Raw genomic sequence first — 25352 nt, forward strand, 5'->3', positions numbered from 1 at the left:
GTCTGGCGGAGGTAGAACTCAGGACAGGGGGACAGGCTCATTGTAAAGCATGGCATGGAATGAGGAATTTCTACCTCCACCAGCCTCCCCTGGAATTGACATAGGCGGCGCAGCACGTGTTTGATGTGTCTCTTTTAAACACTTAACATTGGTGGGTTAGGACCGGGAGTAGGGGAGTTAAACCAACCGAGTAGTCACCTAGTAGTATGTAGTAGTCACCTATAGTCCGCTAGTAGTATATAGTAGTCAGCTAGTAGTATATAGTAGTCAGCTAGTAGTCAGCTAGTAGTATATAGTAGTCAGCTAGTAGTCAGCTAGTAGTATATAGTAGTCAGCTAGTAGTCAGCTAGTAGTATATAGTAGTCAGCTAATAGTCACCTAGTAATGCAATGGATTCGGTGAGTAATCCCCACTGCTACCTAGTTAACTATAACACTACTTTACATTGTTAGCAGGCTCACAAAACAAGCTGTGTTAGTTGACTAGCAATGTGTCATTGATTTTCAACAACGTGAAAGAAAAGTCTGATCATTACATCAGATTCCGATATGCGGACCAAAGGATTGGAACGTGTCACATATAGTAGTCACCTAATAGTCACCTAGTAGTATGTAGTAGTCACCTAATAGTCACCTAGTAGTATAGTAGTCAGCTTGTAGTAACCTTGTAATGACCTAGTTATAACCTAATAGTAGCTGATACAGTACAGATATGTATTATTACATGTATTAACAGACAGAATGTGAATTTCAGAGGAGCTGCCTGACCCCTCAACTGCCTCGTTTCTTTTGGCAAATGAAGGAGATTTATTTGACTAAGCATGCCATTGTACTGTGGCTTCTCACTTGGTTAAATGTTTTGACTTGGTTCAATGTCAACTCTTATTTTATAGACTCGCTCAGGTGTGGTGTTACGTTAATTCCTTGTCGGCCATACTGTACTCGTTAAAGCTCACACAGAGAAATGTGAGGGTTTTGTTTTTATTGCAGTTGGAGACGCCTACTGTCTTTGGGCTGGTACAGCAAATGGTCCAGTTGAGTTTTTGGTCAGTGCATTCAGGAAATCTGATTTGTGAATATTTTCATTAGAGTGGAGCCTCTCAACCAAGGTCACGAGGAGGGTTGTGTGTTTAGAAAGCTTCCTGGCTTTGATTAGCTCAATTAGCTCATATTTGAGGGATAGACAGGGAATGTTGCAGTAGCCACTGTTTATAACTACTCACAAGCCTGAATATCTAGATGAATTACCCAGTACTCTTAGTGTTGAAATAAAGATGTAAGCAGTAGTAGAGTGTAAAAGTTAGAATTGTGCCAAAAATAGGTTTACATTTAGTTTGAGATGAACACATCATGAGCATATGCAGTCCTGTAGGAGTGATGGGCTTACCAGCCCACACCACAGAGAGAGGGAACCCTGCATCTTTCATTATCCCAGTATCCCCCTCAATATTACATTGTTTAACATTACAGAGGATCCCCCGTTATTCCCAGATGGTCCTCGGGGAGGTTACACATGTCTTTCCTCACGGAAAGTCTTGACTGGTCTGGCCCAGAGCCTGGGTTATAGGCTGCAGGATCTACGGGGCTTCTCTAGTGGCTGGAGTGTGGTGGAGGTGGAGGACAGGCCACGGGGCTGCTCCAGAGGGGTGGAGGGGGAGAAGGAGAAGGAGAAGAGGCCACAGGGCTGCTCCAGAGGGGTGGAGGTGGAGAAGGAGAAGGAGATAGAGAAGAGGTCACAGGGCTGCTCCAGAGGGGTGGAGGTGGAGAAGGAGAAGGAGATAGAGAAGAGGTCACAGGGCTGCTCCAGAGGGGTGGAGGGGGAGAAGGAGAAGGAGAAGGAGAAGGAGAAGAGGTCACAGGGCTGCTCCAGAGGGATGGAGGTGGAGAAGGAGAAGGAGAAGGAGATAGAGAAGAGGTCACAGGGCTGCTCCAGAGGGATGGAGGTGGAGAAGAAGAAGGAGATAGAGAAGGAGAAGGAGAAGGAGAAGGAGAAGGAGAAGGAGAAGGAGATAGAGAAGAGGTCACAGGGCTGCTCCAGAGGGATGGAGGTGGAGAAGGAGAAGGAGATAGAGAAGAGGTCACAGGGCTGCTCCAGAGGGCTGGAGGGGGAGAAGGAGAAGGAGAAGCAGATAGAGAAGAGGTCACAGGGCTGCTCCAGAGGGATGGAGGTGGAGAAGGAGATAGAGATAGAGAAGAGGTCACAGGGCTGCTCCAGAGGGATGGAGGTGGAGAAGGAGAAGGAGAAGGAGAAGGAGATAGAGAAGAGGTCACAGGCCACAGGGCTACTCCAGAAGCTCCAGAGGGATGGAGAGATGGAGATAGAGGTAGAGAAGAGGTCACAGGGCTGCTCCAGAGGGACGGAGGTAGAGAGAGGCCACAGATTAACAGGAAATCCCAGTTAATGGTGCAGATAATGTTTTCAGCATGGAAACATTTTGTAGTGAGACAATTTGAGCTTTCTCTGTCTCACTCTTCACTCTCTCTCTCTCTCTCTCTCTCTCTGTGTACATGTGTGTGTGGGTGTGTGCGTGCGTGTGTGATGGCGTGCGCGCGTGTGTGTATGTGTGTTTGTGTGTGTGTGTGTGTGTATGTACGTGCGTGCGTGCGTGCATTCGTGCGTGCGTCAGTGTGTGTGTGTGGGGGTCTGTGTGGGTGTGTGTGTGTGTGTGAGAGTGCGTGGGTGCATGTGTGTGTGACAGTGTGTGTGTGCCCCTACCCCCCTCCCTGTGTCATTGTCTCAGTGCCTGGTCCTGTAGGTGAGTATTTATAGCCTCCCCAAGGTGGTTATTTGCTTGTCAGGGGACCGGCTGTCCTGTCGTATTGTGTGGACAGAATTGTTGCGTTATTACTGGCAGGGTTGAACCCATAATGGGCCTAGCAGAGCTGGCTAATTGTTTGGGAGTTCCTTGTTTTCCCTCTGTTTCCTGCAGGCTGAAATCATGTGTGTGTGTGTGTGTGTGTGTGTGTGTGTGTGTGTGTGTGTGTGTGTGTGTGTGTGTGTGTGTGTGTGTGTGTGTGCGCGCGCGCGTGTGTGTGTGTGTGTGTGTGTGTGTGTGTGTGTGTGTCTATCAGCCCGCTCCAGCTGCTGGGGACCTCCATATAACAGGAAACAGGTTCCTGGATTACTTCATATCAACAACAACACTTCCTGCTATGACTAACTGTAACTTAGACACGGAGAATAACAAATCCACTCCTTAAGTACATAATACCATAAACCTGCATGTTAAATCACCATAATGTCCTTAAGGTTAATAATGTTTTATGGAATATAGTATATATTTTGGAATTCCTGTAGGCCTATGACCAAGGATGTTTTTCATTGAGAAATTAATCGCATTGGGGCTGCTAGAATATGATATCCAGTAAAGATTACCCACAATGCTATTTAAGTATGTTTACATCATCTCTCAGTGGGTTGATCAAATCAGTTAGGTTGGACTGAAACCAACCAATCACATAGGGTTACTTTGTTTATTTCTCTTATCAAACAGAGCCATTGTTTTTGCAATGTGTCTCCCTAAGCGTATCCCTTGCCATGAACACAAGACATTCCCATCTGCTGCATTTGCGCTAAACTACAAAGGTGTGTGTCTCTATTATCACCAGACTCTTGCTGTTGAACACTGTTGTCTCAAAGTAACCAGATCCACGTGCGGCTGATGTCATGTTGGTATGGGAGGAGGTTATTTTTAGTGTTTTGTTGAGGGCGTAGGGCCTGAATCATCTCTAAACACACACAGATCAACGGTTTGAGTTTTTCAATTAGATCCCTCGCATGAAATGTGGCAACAGAATGACAAGTCGCCCGTGGCAACGGGTGTAAACAGACATTGGTGTGGGTTCTGTGGGCGGAGCCAGAATGCTGGGTGTCTTCCTCTTGCCTCGTCGTCTGCAGTGTCAGCCGAAAGAGTCTTCGGCCTATTGACCTGCAGTGATTCAGAGACAGATGCATTTTTATAGGGGAGGGGAGTTGAAAAGCCACACAGGGTTTCTTAGATTATAAGAATATGTAAACAAGACAACGTTTTACCAGATTATTATAGGTACCAATGATTATTTGTGTAAAAGAAAATGTAAAAAGAATTCTCTATTTCTATATAGTCTGCATCCACTAAACATCCAGTATCTCCTTCATCACACGTGGCAAACAGCCACTAACCTATTAAAACTAAAATGTCATAATGCATCCACCTTCTTGAATGATAATGTCAGGTGGTGATGGGAGCTTCCTGATGTTATTGATGCCTCAGATTTACTGCTGACATGGTATGTATTGAGAGGTCGGAGCCAGAAGGGTCCCTGGTGGGTTGAGGCTAACCTCCAGATGGAGAGGAGGTCAAAGCCAGATCGTCTAGGGGAGAAAGAGAAAGGGAGGGAGGGAGGGAGAGAGATATGAGGGCCAGATATGGAGTTGTCCTGGTCTGGCTGGCCCGGTGAAGGACACACGTGGCATGGGTTGGGGAGAGGGATGGGTGAGAGGAGGTCAAAGCCAGATCGTATAGAGCAGAGAGAGAAAGGGAGGGGAGGGAGGGGAGGGAGGGAGGGAGGGAGGGAGAGAGATCTGAGGGCCATTGGAGTTGTCCTGATCTGGCTGGCCCAGGGAAGGACACACGTGGCAGGGGTTGGGGAGAGGAGTGGGTGGGTGGGTGTCCATTTCAATATGTGGTTATTTCTTCATAATATGTTATTTAGCAGACGTTTTTATCCAAAACAATATGACTCCATCACACAACAACTCCATGACTATGAGTGCATATATCTGGGGAATATAAGGTTCCAGTGGAAATCGAACCCACAACTACAGCCATGCTAGCACCGTGCTCTGCCAAATGAGCCACACAGCACCAGATAGCACCTGACACAGTTTGTGCCTATTTCTTCATTGAAATCCGAGGTGAACACCAGTTCAATGCCCAGCTGTTGACCTCCATAATTGTGTGGTGGTGCTCCAAATCTCATGCCTAAATTAAGCTATGTCTGTCAACAAATAGGAACATGTCCTCATCTTCTTTTGATCAATATCGACCATGCAGTGCTCAGCCTCTCTCCCAATCCTTGTGTGGTTTCATGCTGAAATTAATCTATGCTCTTTGTTCACAAATGTTCTCAAAATGTCCTCATGCTGTTTTTGATCAATATCCTAATGGAGTTGGAATTAAAGAATGTAGTTATATTGCAGCTGAGGCCTTGTACAGTTCATCCTACCCGCAGTATTTTTCAATTGGACTACCTCAAGGGTCTCTATTTTCAGCGGCACAAAATGGACACAGGCGTAGAGGCAATTTGTGTCCGTGGTAACTGGAGAAAATACCGCAGTGCTGAACCTCTATCTCATCTGCGCTCAGAAGGGTGGAATAGCGGTAACAAAGGTGTGTTCATGGCAATGAGCATCTCAAGTGCCTTCAGGTGCGCTTGAAAGACTCTGACCTTGAAAAAATAGCACTAATATTTCAGACACACACCCATAACGCCATCGCCAGCGACCCCCTTGCCAGCGACCCCTAGCCAGCGGCCGCCTTTGCGCTAAGACTGTTTTTTTACGTCGTTAAAATAGAGCCCAAGGTCTCCTTTGGCAGATGGCCCCGTCGGTTCTGCTCTCTCTCTAAGCCCCGACTTTCATAGCACATACTTTGTTAATATCTGAAAGATGGGTCGGAAACCGTCTGACCGTGGTGATGTATCACACAGATAAAACTCAAGCACAGAGCTGAATCTCTGGAAACCCAATAGGTATCCCTTTTTTTCCGGAATCTTCTGTTATGACAGATCAAGAAAAGGTGATTTAGAGTACCTGAATATAAATGTCATAACTCCCCCCCTTGACAGCGATCTTGTTCTTGCCAAGTTCTCCGATGAAGACGTATCACTGTAAAATACACCCTGTCCTCCAAGACTCATAATGGGTTCAGTGTGTCCATGTGTTTCTAAGACACATTTCATGTGAGATTTCTCATTCAGAATTTAGCCAACACTCAGGACCTTTTCCTGCTGTTATATTAAGGGTGGTTAATCAGCGCGCCAAAGACATTACCATTATGTCTAGACTCTAGACAACGTCATGGTTCAGAGCAGTGGGAGGCTGGTGGAGGCAGAAATCGGAGGACGGGCTCATTGTAACACATTACGTCCTCCAATTTCTACCTCCACCAGCCTCCGATGACTGAGATGAAGTTTCGTACTGTATTCTATTCTCCCTCTGGCTCAATAACAAAAAAGAAAAGAGCTTCAATCAAAACCAGGTCATTCATTTTTTATAGAAGGGTGCCATTGCTTGGCCTTTACATTATGTTTCATGAAGGCCATTTCATTCATAGTGATACATAGGTTCATTTCATGGTTGTGGTTTACTTATGTTTTTACAGTGTATGTGTATCTGTGCTGCTAATTGCCTCCGTATTCGGCTCTGTGTGCTGTGTAGCTTTACTAGCATCTCTGATGATGTTATCATTATCAAGTAACAATGACGTGCACATAGTTTGGACCACAATGTCTTCTCTCACACATATACACACCCTCAGGTCTCTATGGGAACAAACCCTCTAAACGCTGCAAGCCGGGCTTGACAAGCAGGGTTCGAACCCTGGTCTCCCACCCTGGAAGACCCATGTGTCTACCATTAGTCCAAGAGGACATCCTCAAGATCCAACCTTGAGGCGACACATGAATGTACATCCCCCCAGGGCGAGCAGGGCTACCTCCTCATCACGAGGGAGCGTGATTTCCTAACCACCTCCACTACGCAGATCCGCCCTGTCGCCCCTGGCGGTGTGGTGCCGTTGGAAGGAAGTGTGTGGGATTGTTGATGGGAAGCGGCTGGGTCAGTGCCGGGTCAGTCTGGGAAGGGCTGCCTGTATGGCCGCCACGGCCATGTCCGCCGCAGCCTGAGATGAAAAAGCCTCCGTTCCTCCATTGTTCTGGAGGGAATCTCAGATTTCCTGGCTGTGGGAGTGCCGGGAGCAGCCGCGGCCGCAGGGCCAGCATCCGGTCAGAGGGAATTCCTCTGCAGGCTCGTTGACTTGGCTTCCATCTAAGCCAGGATCCAGGGGTGTTCCCCCCCCCACCTCCCTCATTTCCTATGTGGCTGCTGCTCGCTGTTTGTGTGTGTGTGTGTGTGTGTGTGTGTGTGTGCGCGCGCACGTGCCGATATGTGTGTGTGTGTGTGTGTGTGTGTATGTGTGTGTGTGTGTGTGTGTGTGTGCGCACACGCACATGCACGTGCAGATGTGTGTGTTTGTGTGTGTTTGTGTGTGTGTGTGTGTGAGTGTGTGTGCATGTCCAGGAGAGACGACCTGCTATTGGGAGTATATCTCAACATGTTATTAGATTTTCCTCTATTGTCTTCAATCAGCTCAAAAGGCAATGAATGTGTCAATGAAAAAATGTGTTACGAAACTGACTCTTTATCCTATCACCATCATGGGAAAAGAATGTGTTGTTTCTTAGGATGGATAATGAAACAATTTTACGCAGACGGAGAGGGATGCGGTGCTTTAGTCTTCGTTGAAGGCGTGGCGTGATTATGACTTAAACATTCTTGGTGACGTCAGCCTCAGATGTAACCATGTTGTGAAATATGACTAGCCTGCTCTAGAGGCCAAAGAGCTGATAAGGCCCCTCTTTTGCGACAAATTGTCTAACTGTTTTCAAAGTTTAACATTGAAGTTACAAAGCTTTATTGTCCATTTGTAGACAACACACAAGCACATACAAGAGTGGACTTGTGCACTACCCCATGTGGTAATGGACTGGTCTGGAAGTTCCATGGAGTGCATGAGTGTCAGGGGAAGCTGGTGGAGGTAGAAATCGGAGGACAGGTTCAATGCAATGCATGGAATGGAATTGCGTTCCAAGCATTACAATGAGTCCGTCCTCTGATTTCTACCTCCACCAGCTCCAACTGTTTGGCCTCCGTCAGTCCCCTGTGTTTGGACATCTGGAGCACCGGGACAATACCCAGTGGGCCGTTGGATTTGTGGGCTGTCGGGCCACCCCCCCCCCCCCCCCGCCCTCCTCCCATCAGCTGAAAGTCCAGGGCCGTTTGGTTGTCCCAGTCCGTCCCTGGTGATGTCCCTCTCACCTCACTAGCCAAAGAACACAGCTGATAGTGTCAAGTTTCATGTTTCAGGTTTATTGTTACATCCCATTATACAAGTATAAGAGAGTAAAAAGAGACCAACAATTAGGCTTCAGTCCTTTGACATTGCAGCAACAAGAGAAATAAAGTGGCGGCCGTTATAAAAGGCAAATAAGGCTGTGAATAAAGCGTCGGGAGAGGGTTCCTCTAGTGTGGAACTCTGGGAACAATTAGAGAGTGGTAAGAAGCAGGAAACAGAGAAGAGGCACAAGTGCTCTTAGATCCTTTGAAGGTTCTGAAGGCCAAAATGTGTTTTAAATCCGAGATAAATACAATCCTGTACTTTTGTATTGAGAGAGTCTCTTATTCGAGCATGCATAGTTCCTTTTGAAGAGGGCAAGAGAGGCTGCATCCCCTCCCAACCATAATTAGGACGGTTTTGTTCATCTCTGATATTTAGTAAACCTGACCCCATTGATTGAACCAATTGCCAAGAAGAACATTCAACACATACTGAGATGTATTAGGATGGCCGACCAGCTGGACACATTATGTGACTGATCAAATGTTCCGACTTTTATTCTGAAAAATGTCAATACATTTCTGCATTGTTGAAAATCAATGACACACTCTAGTCAAATAACACACGCTAGTCAAATAACACAGCTTGTTTTGTGAGCCTGCTAACAATGTAAAGTAGTGTTATAGTTAACTAGGTAGTAGTGGGGATTACTCACCGAATCCATTGCATTGCAATATTCTGGCTTGACTAGCGAGTGTGTCGTTCATTTTCAACAATGTTGAAATTGATTTGCATTTTTCAGAATAAAAGTCTGAACATTTGGATTGGTTGCCAACTTGTTCCTGCTTTCACCAGCTGCCGTCACATATAGCACCTGTAGTGGAGGTGATCTGGAATCACTCTGTCGTGACGAGGTAATAATAATAATAATAATTCATTACATTTATATAGCGCTTTTCCGAGGCTCAAAGACGCTGACAATATAGGAGATACGGAAAACAGAAAACACAAAAACAACAAGTAACATGGAACACAGAGTCAGCGAACGGGGAGGGGGGGGGGGGGGTGGTAGGGACAGGGGAGGTGGTTAGGGGTAGGGGAGGCTGTATGGATATCAGGGTGGCAGGGTTAGGGGAGATGGGTAGGGGTAGGGGAGGTTGTATGCGTGTCCGGGGGGGGGGGGGGGGGGGGGCGGGGGGGGCCGGGATGGGGGAGATGGCTAGGGGTAGGGGAGGCTGTAGGCATGGGAGAACAGGTAGGTTTTGAGGTGGGATTTAAAAGTGAGGAGTGAGGGTGAGTCTCTGAGTGGTTGAGGGAGAGAGTTCCAGAGGCGGGGTGCAGCTCGTGAAAAGGCACGGTGACCGAAGCCTTTGAGTTTTGAGGGTGGGACAGTGAGGGGAACAATGGATGAGGATCGGAGGGTACGGGTAGGGCGGTGGGGGAGAAGGAGGTCAGTCAGGTAAGGGGGGGCCAGGCTATGGAGGGCTTTGTATGTGAGGATGAGGACTTTGAATTGGATACGTTCTTTGATGGGGAGCCAGTGGAGTGAGTGGAGGACAGGAGTGATGTGGTCACGGGAGCGGGTGTTTGAGAGGAGGCGTGCAGCAGAGTTTTGGACCATCTGGAGTCTATGGAGGGAGCGGGAGGTGATGCCGGTGAGTAGGGAGTTGCAGTAGTCAAGGCGGGAGGAGATGAAGGCGTGGATGATGGATTCAGCAGCGGGCGGGGAGAGGCAGTGTCTGATTTTTGCAATGTTTCGGAGGTGGAAGTAGGATGTCTTGACGATAGAGCTGACGTGGGGATCGAAAGAGAGGGTGGGGTCCAGAATGAAGCCGAGGTTGCGAGCCAGGGGGGAGGGGGTGATGGTAGTGTCGTCAATGGTGAGTGTGATGGGTCCGGTTTTATTGAGGGTGGATTTGGTGCCGATGAGGATGACTTCGGTCTTTTCACTGTTGAGTTTGAGGAAGTTGTGTGTGAGCCAGGTTTTTATTGCTGAAATGCAGTTTTCGATGTGACTGAGGGGTGGGTTCTGGGTGGAGTTTGTGGTGATGTAAATCTGGGTGTCATCGGCGTAGCAGTGGAAGTCCAGGTTGAATTGGCGGATGATGTGACCGAGGGGGAGTGTGTAGCAGAGGAAGAGCAGGGGGCCGAGGACTGAGCCTTGTGGGACCCCCTGTGTGACAGAGGAGGAGGAGGAGGTGTGACCGGAGAGGGAGATGAACTGTTGTCTGTTGGTGAGGTAGGAGGTGAGCCAGTCCAGGGTGGTGCCCTCAACACCCAGTTGGCGCAGCCTTTGAAGGAGGATGGAGTGGGACACTGTGTCGAAGGCTGCGCTCAGGTCTAGTAGAACTAGGATGTTGAGGGCACCTGAGTCTGCGGAGGTGAGGAGATCGTTGATAACTTTGACCAGGGCTGTTTCAGTGCTGTGATGTTGGTTGGATTGGAGGTGGGAGTGAAGTTGGGCAGCGACAGGCAGGTAGCCCTGCCTGCCACTTCTAAGCCCAGATATCGCCCTTGTATCATGAGGACATCCTCTTGGTATAAGGGTTTACATCTGTGGTGCCCATGCAAAGTCAAATAGTATGAATTTCACTTCAAGGTGCTTTGTGGAGACGATTGTTATGTAATAGTGATATTGGTTTTATTCATTAATTTATTAATCTTCCTCTCCTTACTTTCACAGTAAACGAGATCATCAGGAACGACCTGTCGAGCATCTCCGTCCACAGTCACGCATAGCACCACTGTTACCATGGATACAGGAGGGCTGGAGGACTGAGACATGAAGGGAAATACCATACCAAGAACTTTACAACGTCTGCATGCTCGGACATCACTGTGCAGGAAGCCCACAGCCAGGGGGAAACAGATATAGACTCAGTCAACGGCGTCAAGACCAGAATCTACTGTGTGTGTGTGTGTGTGTGTGTGTGTGTGTGTGTGTGTGTGTGTGTGTCTGTGTGTCTGTGTGTCTGTGTTTCTGTGTGTGCCTTTCAGATGTAGCTTTATAGTACAAGAAAGTATGAAATCAAATTTCCTCGTGGAAAATAAATACAGACATACAATAATGTAGCACCCCCAACCTTCAACCCCCCCTAACCCCTCGGAAGTATGCTTTTCAGCGGACCAAAAATGTTTTTATATATACAGTATATACAGGTATATATACTTCTTCTGCATAATTGTACAATAAGGGTAGAATCCTAAATCGAGATCTGCGTGCCTAACCACGACATTTGTGTAAATCTTGCATTGATGTCAATGGGAAATGTTTGCAATGATTCGACTTATGCTTGTGGATCTCAAGTTAGGATTCCACCAAGTGTTTGGTGTTTTGTATATCTGTGTAGAGCTTCAGTTAGCATATCTGGCTTGGTTCAACAAAAGTGCCTTTAACTGGAAATGAATGACAGACAAGTAGCCAAGCTACCGTGCTGAGATTCATGGTCACATTTTATACATTCATGATGAGAATTAAGCACTTATTCGCCCCCACCGGGGGAGGCTGGCGGAGGTAGAAATCGGAGGATGGTCTTATTGTAAATGCATAGAATGGAACACGTGTTTCATACCATTCTTCATTCCATTTCATGCATTTACAATAAGCCCGTCCTCCGATTTCTACGTCCAAAATCCTCACCTGCCCCCCCCATCAATGGTAGATTGACATGCATGTTCAATTTGAGGTGTGCAGAGACAGCACAATTTCCTACAGTATGCATTGACTTATTTATCTGTATTCGGTTGTTAAGTCTGACGTCAAACGTGACGTTTAGCAATTTCCGGGTCCAAACCAGAAATTCCCTGCACCATTGTACCAGTGTACTACAGCAGTAGAATGACAATTCAATCGTATTTTAGACTCGGATCTATTCATACAACAAGGGACACAGCACTTTCCCGTTTTCCCATATTTATCAGCGTCTTTAAGCCTCGGAAAAACGTTATATAAATATAATGAATTATTATTATTACTGAGGCATTTTCGAAGACAGCGCCTCAGCCAACTTTGGACCCGGAAACACGTCACGACATAACAACCGAATAGTTTTGTATGATCCTGCGTGACTTCAGTGTTATGACTTACGAAGTTGCATCAACATTGAGTTTCAGAGCACGGTTAATAGCACACGCCTGTAGGGTCCAACAATCTAATTCATCTTGAGGGAATGAAACTTGAAACGATAAGCCTACAGCAAAAACCAAGGCACTACTTTTGTGAACCAAAAATGTAAAAGCCTTTATTTAGGTCGGTTTACAGTTCCAGTTACTCCAACGCATTTGGACAAACGTCTTCATCAGGGTGTAAATAACCAGAGGGATAGGTAGTGCCTTTTGAACAGCCAAAATGTCATCTCACATACCAGTGATGCCTCTGTCCTTTGAGAAGGGCCATTTTTACTGCGCTTCATAATGCCTCATGTAGTTGCCATCTGGGTTGGGGTCACCTCCATTTCAATTCAGTGAATTCAGGAAGTTCTAAATTCTCCTCATTGAAAAAGCATGGAGGAAATTTTGCAATTGGAAATGGAATTGGAACTTCAGTTTAATTCCTGAATTGAAATGGAATTGACCCCAACCCTGTAGTTGCCTATTCAAATGTTTAGCCTTTACATAGGGATTAGATGGCTTTTGTTGTTATTGTCTATGTAGCGAACGTGGTTTGGAATCTCACCCTTGTGATGAGGTAGCCCTGTCTGAGACATGTAAACTCAAGCATCTCCCTCAGAACTTGAGGATGTCTTCTTGGCCTAATGGTAGACGCTTGGGTCTTCCATGTGAGAGACCAGGGTTTGATCCCCGCTCGTCACAGTGTATAACTATGCTTGAAATATAACTCAAAGACCTTTGAGCATGTACATTACCGCTGCTGTTTTTCCCATGCATATTACTGAAACTATGTTCTGGTTCGTTTGTTTTGCTTCCTTTGATATAAACAGTGGGGGTAAAATGGTAAGCAATAATGATTTAATTTAATTGACATCCAAGGAAGATCATCTCACTTTTGATTAAATATGTCAATTGGATTTCAAATACCTGGAAGCAATGCAATATGCAGGTGGTGTTTGTCTCTTAAAGAATGTAAGGATTTAGCATTGTAATAGAGAAAGTTGTTTCTCTGTTGACTATCTGCACAGCTATTATTTTTCCTTTAATCCAAAGAGAAGGTAACCAAGATGAAAAGCAATCTATATATATATATATATATATATACAGTATATACAGTATATACGTATATATATATTCTCATATAGGAGATCAAAGATCTTCAAAGCATTTTTTTTCTATTGTTATGTATTTGTTCTTCTGGCATGTAATTCTGTGTATTCATTGTGTATATGTGTCATTTATCCCCTTGTATATTTAAGTGGCTAACTATACTCTGACACTAATATTCAGTTTGTAGAATGCACTATATTATATAGCAAGACTGAATACATGAGAAATAATCACGTTTCGCTTTACCCTTAATTGTTTGTCCCCTACCAGCTATGATTGTATGTTTAGGATAGCACAATTCACCCATTAGAACAGCATACTGTATTCATTTGTGTGTATTTATAAGTCTTAATCAACAAAATCAAAGGAACTGAACTAAGCCATAGAACCATGTTTACTTTTTAAAAAAGGTGTCTATTATGTTGTTCAGGATATGCAGATGAATTTTTCAAAGCTTTTTTTGTGGGCTCCAATTCTGCTTTGTGTACTGTATGTATTGTCAATAAATACAGTCATTATCTCTTTCAAATTCAATGTCTTGATTATTAGTATAGAAGCCTCGCTCTCTTTTCAACTGGATCTTGGCTGTGAAGATTTATGCCCAATCCCATTTCACCCCATGGCCCTACATTTTAGCCCTACCCCTCTGTTTTGCGCATTCACGTGTAGGGGTCGGTGTGTCCCAATTCACCTATTCTGTAGGGGTAGGGCTAAGTGGGCTACATAGCCCTCCAAACGCAGGTTTTTCAGATGCACACTCCGAACGGAGTGTTATGAAATCCCAGAATGCCTTGCGAGAAAATAACAAGCAGGAAAATAAAACCACAAATGTAATTATATATACAAATGAGAAATGGGATTGGGCCTTACTGTACTCTTTCTGCTGGGTTTTCTAAACGCTTAACGGTTATGCCCAGAGCCAGCCTTAAGTGTGGCCCCCTTACTTTAATCGTGACCCTTACTCTAACCCTAACCCATAACTTAACCCTTACCCTAATCCTTATCCTAATCCTTACCCTAACCCAGTGGTTCCCAAACTTTTTCAATCAGGCCCCCCTTGGGTAATTGGAAATATTTTCGAGCCCCCCCTAACCCGGTTCCCACCTAGATTGATATAATTAATTGTATAAAGTTGTAAAAACATTACATTTTCTCTTCTAATAATAACAAGACACATACAGTATATCCAACTATAGTTTTATATTTTATTATGGTTTGAAAAGGAACATAAGTGCTTGGCAAATGATCCTGTGCCACTGAAATATTCAACATATCAACATTAACTAATTTCTACTGCATCACTATTCTTACTCCTCACATTTCTATCACAATTACGATCAATGACTTGTGTGTGCTTGCTTTGCCTTGCAAATCTTCTCAAAGCGGGGTTGTTGTTTTGAGACTGCAACTCTCAGTTCATTCTCAATGTTCAACTTCGACCTGTATTTGCTTTTGATAGCAGCAACAGCAGAAAAGCCTATCTCACACAGGTACGATGTTGCAAAAGGCAGCAGTATTCCCACAGCTTTCTGTCCAATGAGAGGGTAGTCCTTCTCCACTCCAATCCAAAACCCAGCCAAAGTCGTGGATGTGAACTGCAGCCTCATGGTTGACTCTGAAGTCATGTCGATGTACTGTTCCTCTTCCGCAGTGCTGAACATGGCAGGTGGTGGTGCAACAAATGGATCTCTAATCCAGTCGTATTTGGCACTGTCATCCACAGAGAAGTATTTCTGGAAGCTTTGTTTCAGGGCTGAGATGTGCTCTCTCATACATGGAACCACTGTGCTCTGCAGCTCATTGGTCTCGATGAATGCCTTCAGATTCCCAAATGAGTCGATGTCCCCCTGTTCAAGTCTCCTGCCCCACATGTCCAGTTTCCGTGTGAAAGATTGTATCCTGTCTGCCAGATGTGGAAGGTGTGTGTTGTTGCCCTGCAACTGTAGATTCAATTCATTGAGCTTCTCAAACATGTCGCTTAGGTAGGCCAATTTCATGAGGAAGTCTTCATCATTAAACTTGCTGGCAAGTTCGTTCCCTTCCTCCTCCAAGTAGATTCGGATCTCATCTTTCAGCGATAGCACCCTGGACAGCACCTTTCCGCGAGAGAGCCAACGCGACTCGCTGTGAAATAGCACGGCTGTGTGCTCGGAGCCCATCTCCTCGCACAAAGCGGAAAAAATGCGAGCTTTCAGTGGTCTTGTTTTTATGTAATTGACGGTGGTGATAACATGAGACAAAACGTCATTCAACTCTGGACTCAGCTGCTTTGACGCGAGTGCCTCCCTGTGTATTATGCAGTGAGTCCACACTGCTTTCGGTGCAACGCGCTTGATGAGCGTCTGGAGCCCTCCCCGTTTTCCTGCCATGGCCTGGGCACCGTCGGTGCATATCCCCACACAGTCCTCCCATTTCAGATCGGCTTCACTCAGGTATTTGTCTATGATTTTGAACAGTTCATCAGCTGTTGCTCTGTTTGGGACATAGTTGCAAAATAGCAAATCCTCGCTCAAACCCTCCGCATCAATGTATCTGACATACGCTATTAACAGACAGTCCTTGTTACTATCTGTGGCCTCGTCTACCTGGAGCGCAAAGCGTTGGTCTTTTATTTTCTCAACAAGCTGCTCTTTCATGTCTTCTGAGATGTCATTGATGCGTCTCGCAATAGTGTTGTTTGACAGGGGGATAGCTTTGAGTTTTTGGGCTGTTGCCTCGTCTATCATATGTGAAACCATATCTATTGCAGCAGGGAGTATTAACTCCTCAGCGATGGTGTGTGGTTTTTTTAGACTGGGCGATACGATATGCCACTTTGTAGGAGGCAAGTTGAGCATTAGACGTAACAGATGCTGTTTTAACGAAACGGCTCTGCTGACCACGGTATTCTTGGAGTTTTCTCTTGAAGAAATCGAGGGGCTTCTTCACATCAGTCGGGTGTGTGGTCTCCAAGTGACGTTTCAACTTGCTAGGCTTCATGCTTTCTGCCGCTAAAGTTTTGAGACAGAGGACACACAGTGGTCGTTCCTCCGCACCGACCACATTAGACGTGAAGCCCAGGGAGAGGTATGTATCGTCATACTTTCTTGACTTTGGCTTTGGGACGTTTGTCATGGGCTCCTTCGCTTTTCGTTTAGCTTCTGGCTCTTTCATAAACTTATCCATTGTTGTTGTTGCTGCTAGATAGCTGGAGGAGGGAGTGCGCGCGTCAATGACGTGAATGGAGCGCGCGTCAATGACGTGAATGGAGCCCCCTCGCTGCCTCTTTGTTACAGTTTATGGCCTGCGCTCCATTCAGGTTCTCATTTTTATCATCCAACGCCCACAACACCCCTGATGGTAACCTTAAGCAAGCAGTGTCAGTGGCGGCTGGTGCTAAAATGTTTGGGTGGGGCACAGGTTATGGGGGCATGCTCCACGGGGAAGAATATCAACTTTAAAATCTGGATTTACAGTCAATTTTAGCATGAGAATAGCTCTACCCCCCTGTACAGACCTCGCCATCCCCTCTACCCCCCTGTACAGACCTCTTCATCCCCTCTACCCCCCTGTACAGACCTCTTCATCCCCTCTACCCACCTCTACAGACCTCTTCATCCCCTCTACCCACCTCTACAGACCTCTCCATCCCCTCTACCCACCTCTACAGACCTCTCCATCCCCTCTACCCCCCTGTACAGACCTCTTCATCCCCTCTACCCCCTGTACAGACCTCTCCATCCCCTCTACCCCCTGTACAGACCTCTCCATCCCCTCTACCCCCCTGTACAGACCTCTCCATCCCCTCTACCCCCTGTACAGACCTCTCCATCCCCTCTACCCCCTGTACAGACCTCTTCATCCCCTCTACCCTCCTCTACAGACCTCTTCATCCCCTCTACCCTCCTCTACAGACCTCTTCATCCCCTCTACCCCCCTGTACAGACCTCTTCATCCCCTCTACCCCCCCTGTACAGACCTCTCCATCCCCTCTACCCTCCTCTACAGACCTCTCCATCCCCTCTACCCTCCTCTACAGACCTCTCCATCCCCTCTACCCCCCTGTACAGACCTCTTCATCCCCTCTACCCCCCTGTACAGACCTCTTCATCCCCTCTACCCCTCTGTACAGACCTCTTCATCCCCTCTACCCCCCCTGTACAGACCTCTTCATCACCTCTACCCCCCTGTACAGACCTCTTCATCACCTCTACCCGCCCTGTACAGACCTCTTCATCACCTCTACCCCCCTGTACAGACCACTTCATCACCTCTACCCCCCCCTGTACAGACCTCTTCATCACCTCTACCCCCCTGTACAGACCACTTCATCACCTCTACCCCCCTGTACAGACCTCTTCATCACCTCTACCCCCCCCTGTACAGACCTCTTCATCACCTCTACCCCCCCTGTACAGACCTCTTCATCACCTCTACCCCCCCAGTTTTCTCTACAATTTCTACACGTCAACGTGTACCGAAACACTTGTTTCCAACGTGGTCCTACGTTTCTCCTACACCAAGACACATACAAAGAGTATGGAAACATACAAAGAGCATAGAAACATACAAAGAGCATAGAAGATACAATCAGAATACAGTCTGCCATTCCTTCTCCCAGCATCGATTTGGTTTTCCTATCATGACTGAAGGACAGATGATTCACTTACTTACACAAGTTTGACTTCGGTAATAGGTCCAGTTGCAATATCAAGTTGGGAACAAAAGATGCCTCCTTCTAATCCATTTGTTCAATTTGTTTACAAAGTCCGGTAGTGGAAAGCAGAACAACGCATTTGTTACTTCACATCCCGCTAGCCATGTTTTCTTCTCATACCAACCCCTCGTAAATCCTCGGTTATACGATTTTCCAATTTTCCCTGCCTTATAAACTTGCTTTATAATTAAATTTGGTCTGGGTGGTCCTAATTCCTTTACTGTTAATTTCTCCTGGTTGCTACGACGGCTGAACGGTGTTTCTTTTAAAGATTCAACCGAGTTGTTCAGAACATTACTAGCCATGGTGAAGCAGGTGAACGAACGTGACGCCGGCCGTATGACATGACGTAAGCACGTACGATTCTTTGTGCATGTCCCAAAACCCCATAGACAAATGACCGAATGGCCTGAAGTTACCAAAATAGATTTTACATGCAAGTCTACGAGAACAGCCTAGTGCAATTTCGAGTAGACTGAAAGTTGCCCTGAAAGGGGCGGGACTTGAAGCTGATTGGAACATACTCCACAGAACTCTAGCTGATTGGACTATGATATACTCCACAGAACACTAGCTGATTGGACTATGATATTCAGAAGCAACACTGTCTAGAAGTCATAGAAAAAAAATCTCTCTCTTCTCCCTTTGGTGGGGCATTGTCCAATTGCCCCTAATGAACCAGCCTCCCCTGAGCAGTGTTTGTTTACAGCTCTTGTGTGTGCATTTTTTTCCCCTCCCATATTATTTCTGCGCCCCCCCTGCAGTACCCCCGCGCCCCACTAGGGGGTCGCGACCCACAGTTTGGGAAACGCTGCCCTAACCCTTAACTTAACCGTTTTAAATCTCAACTTCAATGGGGTGACATCAGAATTGGACCGTCCCACTTAGCGTTTACTGTTACACTCTCTGAGAGACCGAATTCCCAATCATTACTATGGTAACAGCGTGTTTCGTCAGGTCTGGGTTCCACTCTTCAACCATCCCCAAAATAGACTGTCTATATATATAGTCTTGTAAAACCAAGGGTTATTTGATTATGTCCATTCTCTTTACTTTGAGTTGGATGGGGAATGTATGGATCGATGCCCCTTTCAATATAACCTACTACATTTTCAGGTATCAAGGTATAGATCATAGATCATAGGCCAACAACACACCAGACAGCCTTTATTCAAACTACAGAGTCGAGGTGAGCTGAGCTGAGCTGAACTGGGCTGTACTGGGCTGGCCTGGGCTGGCCTGGTTACTCATCCAACATGGTTATTAAAACACTGCTGGAAAGGACCACCTTCAGAAAAATATCTGAGGCAGCGCAGTACGGTTCTGGTCTGCCCTGTATTCAAGACAGTGCGTCAAGTAACTAACCCTTAGGGTTGAGCCTGTAAATCAGAGTTGAATATGTTCTTAAGAGGACATGTGTCATCCCTGTCAGTAGATTCAAACTAACCCTGCACTATAAGGGACAAACTGGAGGATAATTATCACTCAGACATCCTTTTTTATAACCGAACCTTTGTGCTGTAGTCCCATAGCACCCATAACTGTGCTTTTATGAACTAAGCTCTCCTCAGGCCAGGCAGACTGGGAATTCCCTTCGTGCAGCAAAGCTAGACACTTGAACATCTGCAAGTCATAACTTAAAGATGAACCTTAACTATGCTGGGCATGTCAATGGTTGAATCAGGTTAACAGTGAAGGAGACTACTACATACCGTACTACTGCACATTGCACATACCTCATTGATATAGCCTCTTTTATACATCTGTATACATTACATACCGATAAGCTACCTTAACTGTACACAGCTCATAACTGTATATACCTCTAAACTACTTTACATGCCATACTGTACCTATCACTATCATTATCATGGTTTTATATCATGTTTTTTAATATAATGCTCTTATATCATTATTTGCACTTCTGGTTAGATGCTAAACTGCATTTCGTTGTCTAGTACTTGTACTCTGCAATGACAATAAAGTTGAAACTAATCTAATCTAAACTAATAAAGGGCGATATGCATGTGTAGGCAGTTTTGAGTTTTTGAGTCTCATACAAAGATAAGATGTGGTCCTGTGTGGCTCAGTTGGTAGTGTGGTGGTAGCAACGCTTAGGTTGTGGGTGTGTGTGTTGGGTTGTGGGTGTGTGTGTTAGGTTGTGGGTGTGTGTGAGTCCCACTGGGACTATATAGAAAAAAATGCACTCACTGTACTGTCACTTTGGTTTAGGGCATATATATTATATTGAAGTAGTAATAATAATAACAATAATCATCATAATAATCATCATCATAATCCTTTATTTGTATAGCTCTTTTCTTAAGAAGGCTACAAAGTGCAAATCCTTCTGATTCTGAATCCACAGCCCAGCACAGTTGCTTAGTGAAGCTCTATCAAAGATAATTGTAGCTACATATACACAAATACTATTCAAATGATGGATCATTATATCAAATATATATTGATATTGAAAATATGATATTCAGTATCAATGATAAGTAGTCCTAATGCCCATGCCGTGAGGTGTTTGTCAGTTAGTGATAGTATGTTAGTACTATTAGTTAGTACTAGTACTAGTTAGTGATAGTATGTAGTGATGGACATTCTGTGTCTTTTCAGACTGCTGTTAAAATCAGCCCATTTTAGCGTAATTTTGACTTCTGATTGGTCTTCTGTGGCAAGGTTGGAAGAGCATTGCCCTAACAACGCTGGTTGTGGGTTTGTTTCCCGCTGAGACCACAGTATACTGAAAAGTGTATGCACTCACTGAAATGTAAGTCGCTTTGGCTAAAAGCGTCAGCTAAGTGGCATATTATTATTATTATTATTATTATTATTATTATTATTATTATTATTATTATTATTATTATTATTATTATTATTATTATTATCCTTGTCTATCTATCACTTACATGTCTTCAGTGGAATCCAATAACCATCTTCTTATTTAGCAACAGGCCAACGTACAGTATTATAAAAACTGTAAAATAAGATAACATTTGGTTTAATTTGACTCGGCTGATACAGATGTCATGTTATTAGACTATGCATATTAGAATAGTAACAGTCTTGTTCTTGTTCATTTTTTTCAACCAAAAACACCACACAGAAAATGAACGTTCTTTAGACTTACAACTCGATCCAGAACGTTCCACCTAAAAAGACAGACGGGTTGAAGGTCCGGCCCATCACTAATCGTAGGGTATACTGACATCAAGTGGTCTATCATAGTCATGCTTGACTTAAGTTTACTGTACTGTCAATACATACATACATACTACTATGCATCCATCCATCCATATATACATCCATACATCCATACATACATCCATACATCCATACATCCATACATACTAATATACTGTATAAGACAAACATATTGGCACTTCTATCAGATAATGCATCACTTCTCCCAGAAAATTGTGGCAATTACAAATGCTTTGGCATTCACATGTTTATTTATTTTGTTTGCATTGAAACAACACACAAAAAGCAGAGAGAAAAGGCCACACAGAAGTCCAAAAATGGATTGGCCAAATTTTGGGCACCCTCAACATAATATTTGGTTGCACACACTTTGGAAAAAAATAACTGAAATCAATCGCTTCCTGTAACCATGAATGAGTTTCTTACACCTCTCTACTGGAATTTTGGACCCCTCTTCTTTTGCCAACTGCTCCAGGTCTCCCATAGGGCTTATGAAGGGTGCCTTCGATCTGGGGCCTCATTTATAGAAAGTACTTAGATAAAATGTTGGGTTAGGCCGTTAGGGTTAAGTTAGGGTTATTATAATGAAATAACATTTCAGAATAAAAATCCGAAAAAAATATTTCTGAATAAAAGTCTGAAAAAATGTATTTCAGAATAAAAGTCAGAAAAAATGTATTTCAGAATAAAAGTCAGAAAAAAAATATTTCAGAATAAAAGTCCGGGAAAAAATATTTCAGAATAAAAGTCCTAAAAAAATATTTCGGAATAAAAGTCCCAAAAAAAAGAAATCGGAATAAAAGTCTGAAAACAAATATTTCAGAATAAAAGTCCGAAAAAAATTATTTCAGAATAAAAGTCCTAAAAAATTATTTCAGAATAAAAGTCAGAAAAGAAATAATTCTGAATAAAAGCCTGTAAAAAATACAATTTCTGAATAAAAGTAAAAAAAACTAAAAACAGAATTAAACAGTACAATGATGTGCTTAACCAAAAAGCTCTATTTTGGTCTCATTTGTCCACAGGACATTCTCCCAGAATGATTTTGGCTTCCCCAGGTACGTTTTGGCAAACTCCAGTCTGGCTTTTTTATATCTCTGTGTCAGCAGTGGGGTCCTCCTGGGTCTCCTACCATAGCGTCCCATTTCATTCAGATGGTGACAGATAGTGCAAGCTGACACTGTTGTACCCTTTGTCTGCAGGTCAGCTTGAATTTGTTTGGAAGTTCTAGGTTTTTTATCCACCATTCGAACTAAGGCTGCCACGATTAGTCGACTAGTCACGACGACGCCGACTACCAAAATCGTCGCCGACATATTTGGTAATCGCCGTAGTCGCATGTTTTTTTGGAGCTGAAATAAGCGTTTTTTTTTTTTTTTTTTTTTTTTTTGCCTAGCACCAGGGGAGCCCCCCCCCTCCCAAATTTCGTTGTTTGGTACCTGTACTATATCAATGACAATAAAGACCATTAATTTCATTCGATAAGCATTCGTTTTTCTTCCCTGAAGCTGCCACTGGCTAGCGTCTCCCAGTGTCTTTGATGTACATGCGCAGTGTCGGTCATCCGGGGCACACGTGACTTCCCCGGAAAAACAAACAGAGAAATGTCTTCCTGTCCTCGTACCTCTAAAGTGTGGGAGCATTTCAACCACAACGTTGAAAAAAAGAATGTAAAATGTAAAATTTGCAAAGCTGAACTCGCTTATCATGGCAGCACGTCTATGATGCGCGAGCATCTAAAAAGGAAGCACGTTGTGGCAGATGACGAGGAAGACGATGGCTCGTCTCGGTAAGCTAGTTAGCTTGTTATTGGCTAACGATATCGTTACGTTAAAAGCCGTCTTACATTATTTTACGTTGTCATCAAAGCGATACTTATCAAATAGCAAAAAATGTTGTCTTAACGTTACAGTGCTAAGAAGGCGCGTTCTACTATAAGATGAGTGAAGCAAAGCAAAACTTTTGTACTCTGTACAAGTATTTATTTTTGTTTTTGTATTCTTTTGGTTGCCTAGTGCCTAGCCTACCTCATTTTACTCAGCAGTTTGCACCCTCTACTACTCTTTACATTACATTACATGCAAGTGATGCCAGAAATAAATCTGCAAAGTTCATTAAAATATCTATTTTTGAGTGAACAATCATTTTAATTGTCTTTATTTTTAGTTAGCACATGCCTACAACAACAACTAACAACTTCAAGCTAAATTTAGAAGCTGATTTAGAAGATGATAGCTAAATAAGAGCGATTGAGTAATTGTGCGATAAGCTGTAATTTATGATCCGATTAGTCGACTAATCGTTAAAATAATCGGTGACTAGTCGACTATGAAAATAATCGTTTGTGGCAGCCCTAATTCGAACAATCCTACATTGCAATCTTTCATAAATGTTTCTCTTCCATCCACGTCCAGGGAGGTTAGCGACAGTGACATGGGCTGTAAACTTCTTGATGACATTGCGCACAGAGGACACAGGAACATTACAATCTCTGGAGATGGACGTGTAGCCTTGAGATTGTCCATGCTTTTGCACAATTTTGGTTCTCAAATCCTCAGACAATTATTTGCTCTTCTTTCTTTTCTCCATGCTCAGTGTGTTACACACAGACACACAACACAACGATTGAGTAAACTTTTCTCCATTTTAACTGGTTGCAAGTGTGATTTCTATATTGCCAGCACCTGTGACTTGCCATAGGTGAGTTTATACAAATTAAAGGAGTATTACATTACAATTATTTCTTACAATTTTGAATAATAAATATTATACCAATAATTTTGTCCAGTCCATTTTTGGAGTTCTGTGTGGAATGATATCAGATTTGCCTTTTTTCCTCTGCTTTTTTGTGTTGTTCCAATGCAAATAAAATAAATAAACATGTGAATACCAATGTTTACTTTACATGAAAGGTATTTGGCTAAGGTGTATGTAAACTTCAGACTTCAACTGTAGACACGTGCCTCAAAGTGCTTTACACCAAGAACAATACTAAACGATAACGAGGTTGGCTGGTCTCTGCTGCCATGACTATGATGGCTGTGTGTGCGAGGTGACATGAATTTGACTTGACACCTGTTGTTTAAAGAACACCACCACATCTTTCCTATCATCAACCTAATGACTGTATCCCTCATGTCCCGGCTGTTATGTCTGTCAACGCCAGGCTCATTAGGCCACGGAGGTGATGGTGTGTTAGGGAAATCAGGCCCTGTCTGACCTCACTCATAGCTTTACCTGGCTGCCTCTGAACACTTGGCTGCAAATCAATACAAAAGACATGAAAATCAGGTGCTTGTTGTTAAATTGCAGAATTTTTCTCACACACATCAGAAGAGCTCCACTACAGCATCGGCAATACAGAAGACTCGGTAAGAACAGCCTAGACATAGTAAAGAATGTTGTAGATTCTCCTTCTATATGTGAGATACTGTATAGAGTATAGTGTGAGCATAAGTGGGATATAGAGCATGACAGAGTGCTGAATTAAATGGAACACAGCTGGAATAGAAAAGAATGACATCATAGTGTGTTCTTGATTATGTATTTATTTAGATTTTGATTCATTTTAAATTGGCATGGAAAACATACATTTAACATTGCCAAAGCAAGTATGAAGATAAAAAAATAAATAAAAATGTTTTACATACAACTAAAGATATACTAAAATAAAAAGAGAATGTGTAAACAGAGTTGTACAGTATACAGGTAAATAAAGATAACTTTATTTATAAAATAGAAAAACTTTATTTTCTAATAAAATAGAAAAGTGTGGACATGGTGCAAATAGTGCAGATACTTATTTACAGTCTTTACGGTGGTTGTATTCCAGTGGACATCCTTTTACTGTCACAACAGCTCACACATATTGCTGCTCATTGCTGTTTGCACATTGTTGTACTTGTACAGTTCTTTGTTATTATGTTTTCAGAATATTTTAGGGTGTTTGTAATATGTGATATTATGTGTCTCTGATGTCTTGGTACAGTTGGCAGGTAGTTAAAAAGTGCATCTCAGTTTCCACCTCATTTTGTGTGCAGTGGGTCATCTCTTGGGAGTCTGTCTTGTCTTGGGAGTCAGGTCTGCCTGTGCCGGCCTCTCGATGGCGAGACTGTGCTCACTGAGTCT

The 25352-nt window shown here is 43.9% G+C and overlaps 1 protein-coding gene across 1 annotated transcript in view; it reads left to right on the top strand.

Moving 5' to 3' along the window:
- The window catches only part of nfatc1 (nuclear factor of activated T cells 1), a gene marked incomplete at both ends in the record, with an annotated part of 52710 nt that extends 41873 nt beyond the window's left edge, over positions 1 to 10837 (top strand). The window contains one exon of the mRNA XM_080525755.1: positions 10782 to 10837. Coding sequence (XP_080381881.1) covers positions 10782 to 10837 — 56 coding nt within the window. The remainder of the gene's footprint in view (positions 1 to 10781) is intronic.
- Positions 10838 to 25352: the final 14515 nt, after the last annotated feature.

Source organism: Nansenia antarctica, assembly GCF_963989245.1.
Source record: "Nansenia antarctica genome assembly, chromosome: 3".
NCBI lineage: Eukaryota > Metazoa > Chordata > Actinopteri > Argentiniformes > Microstomatidae > Nansenia > Nansenia antarctica.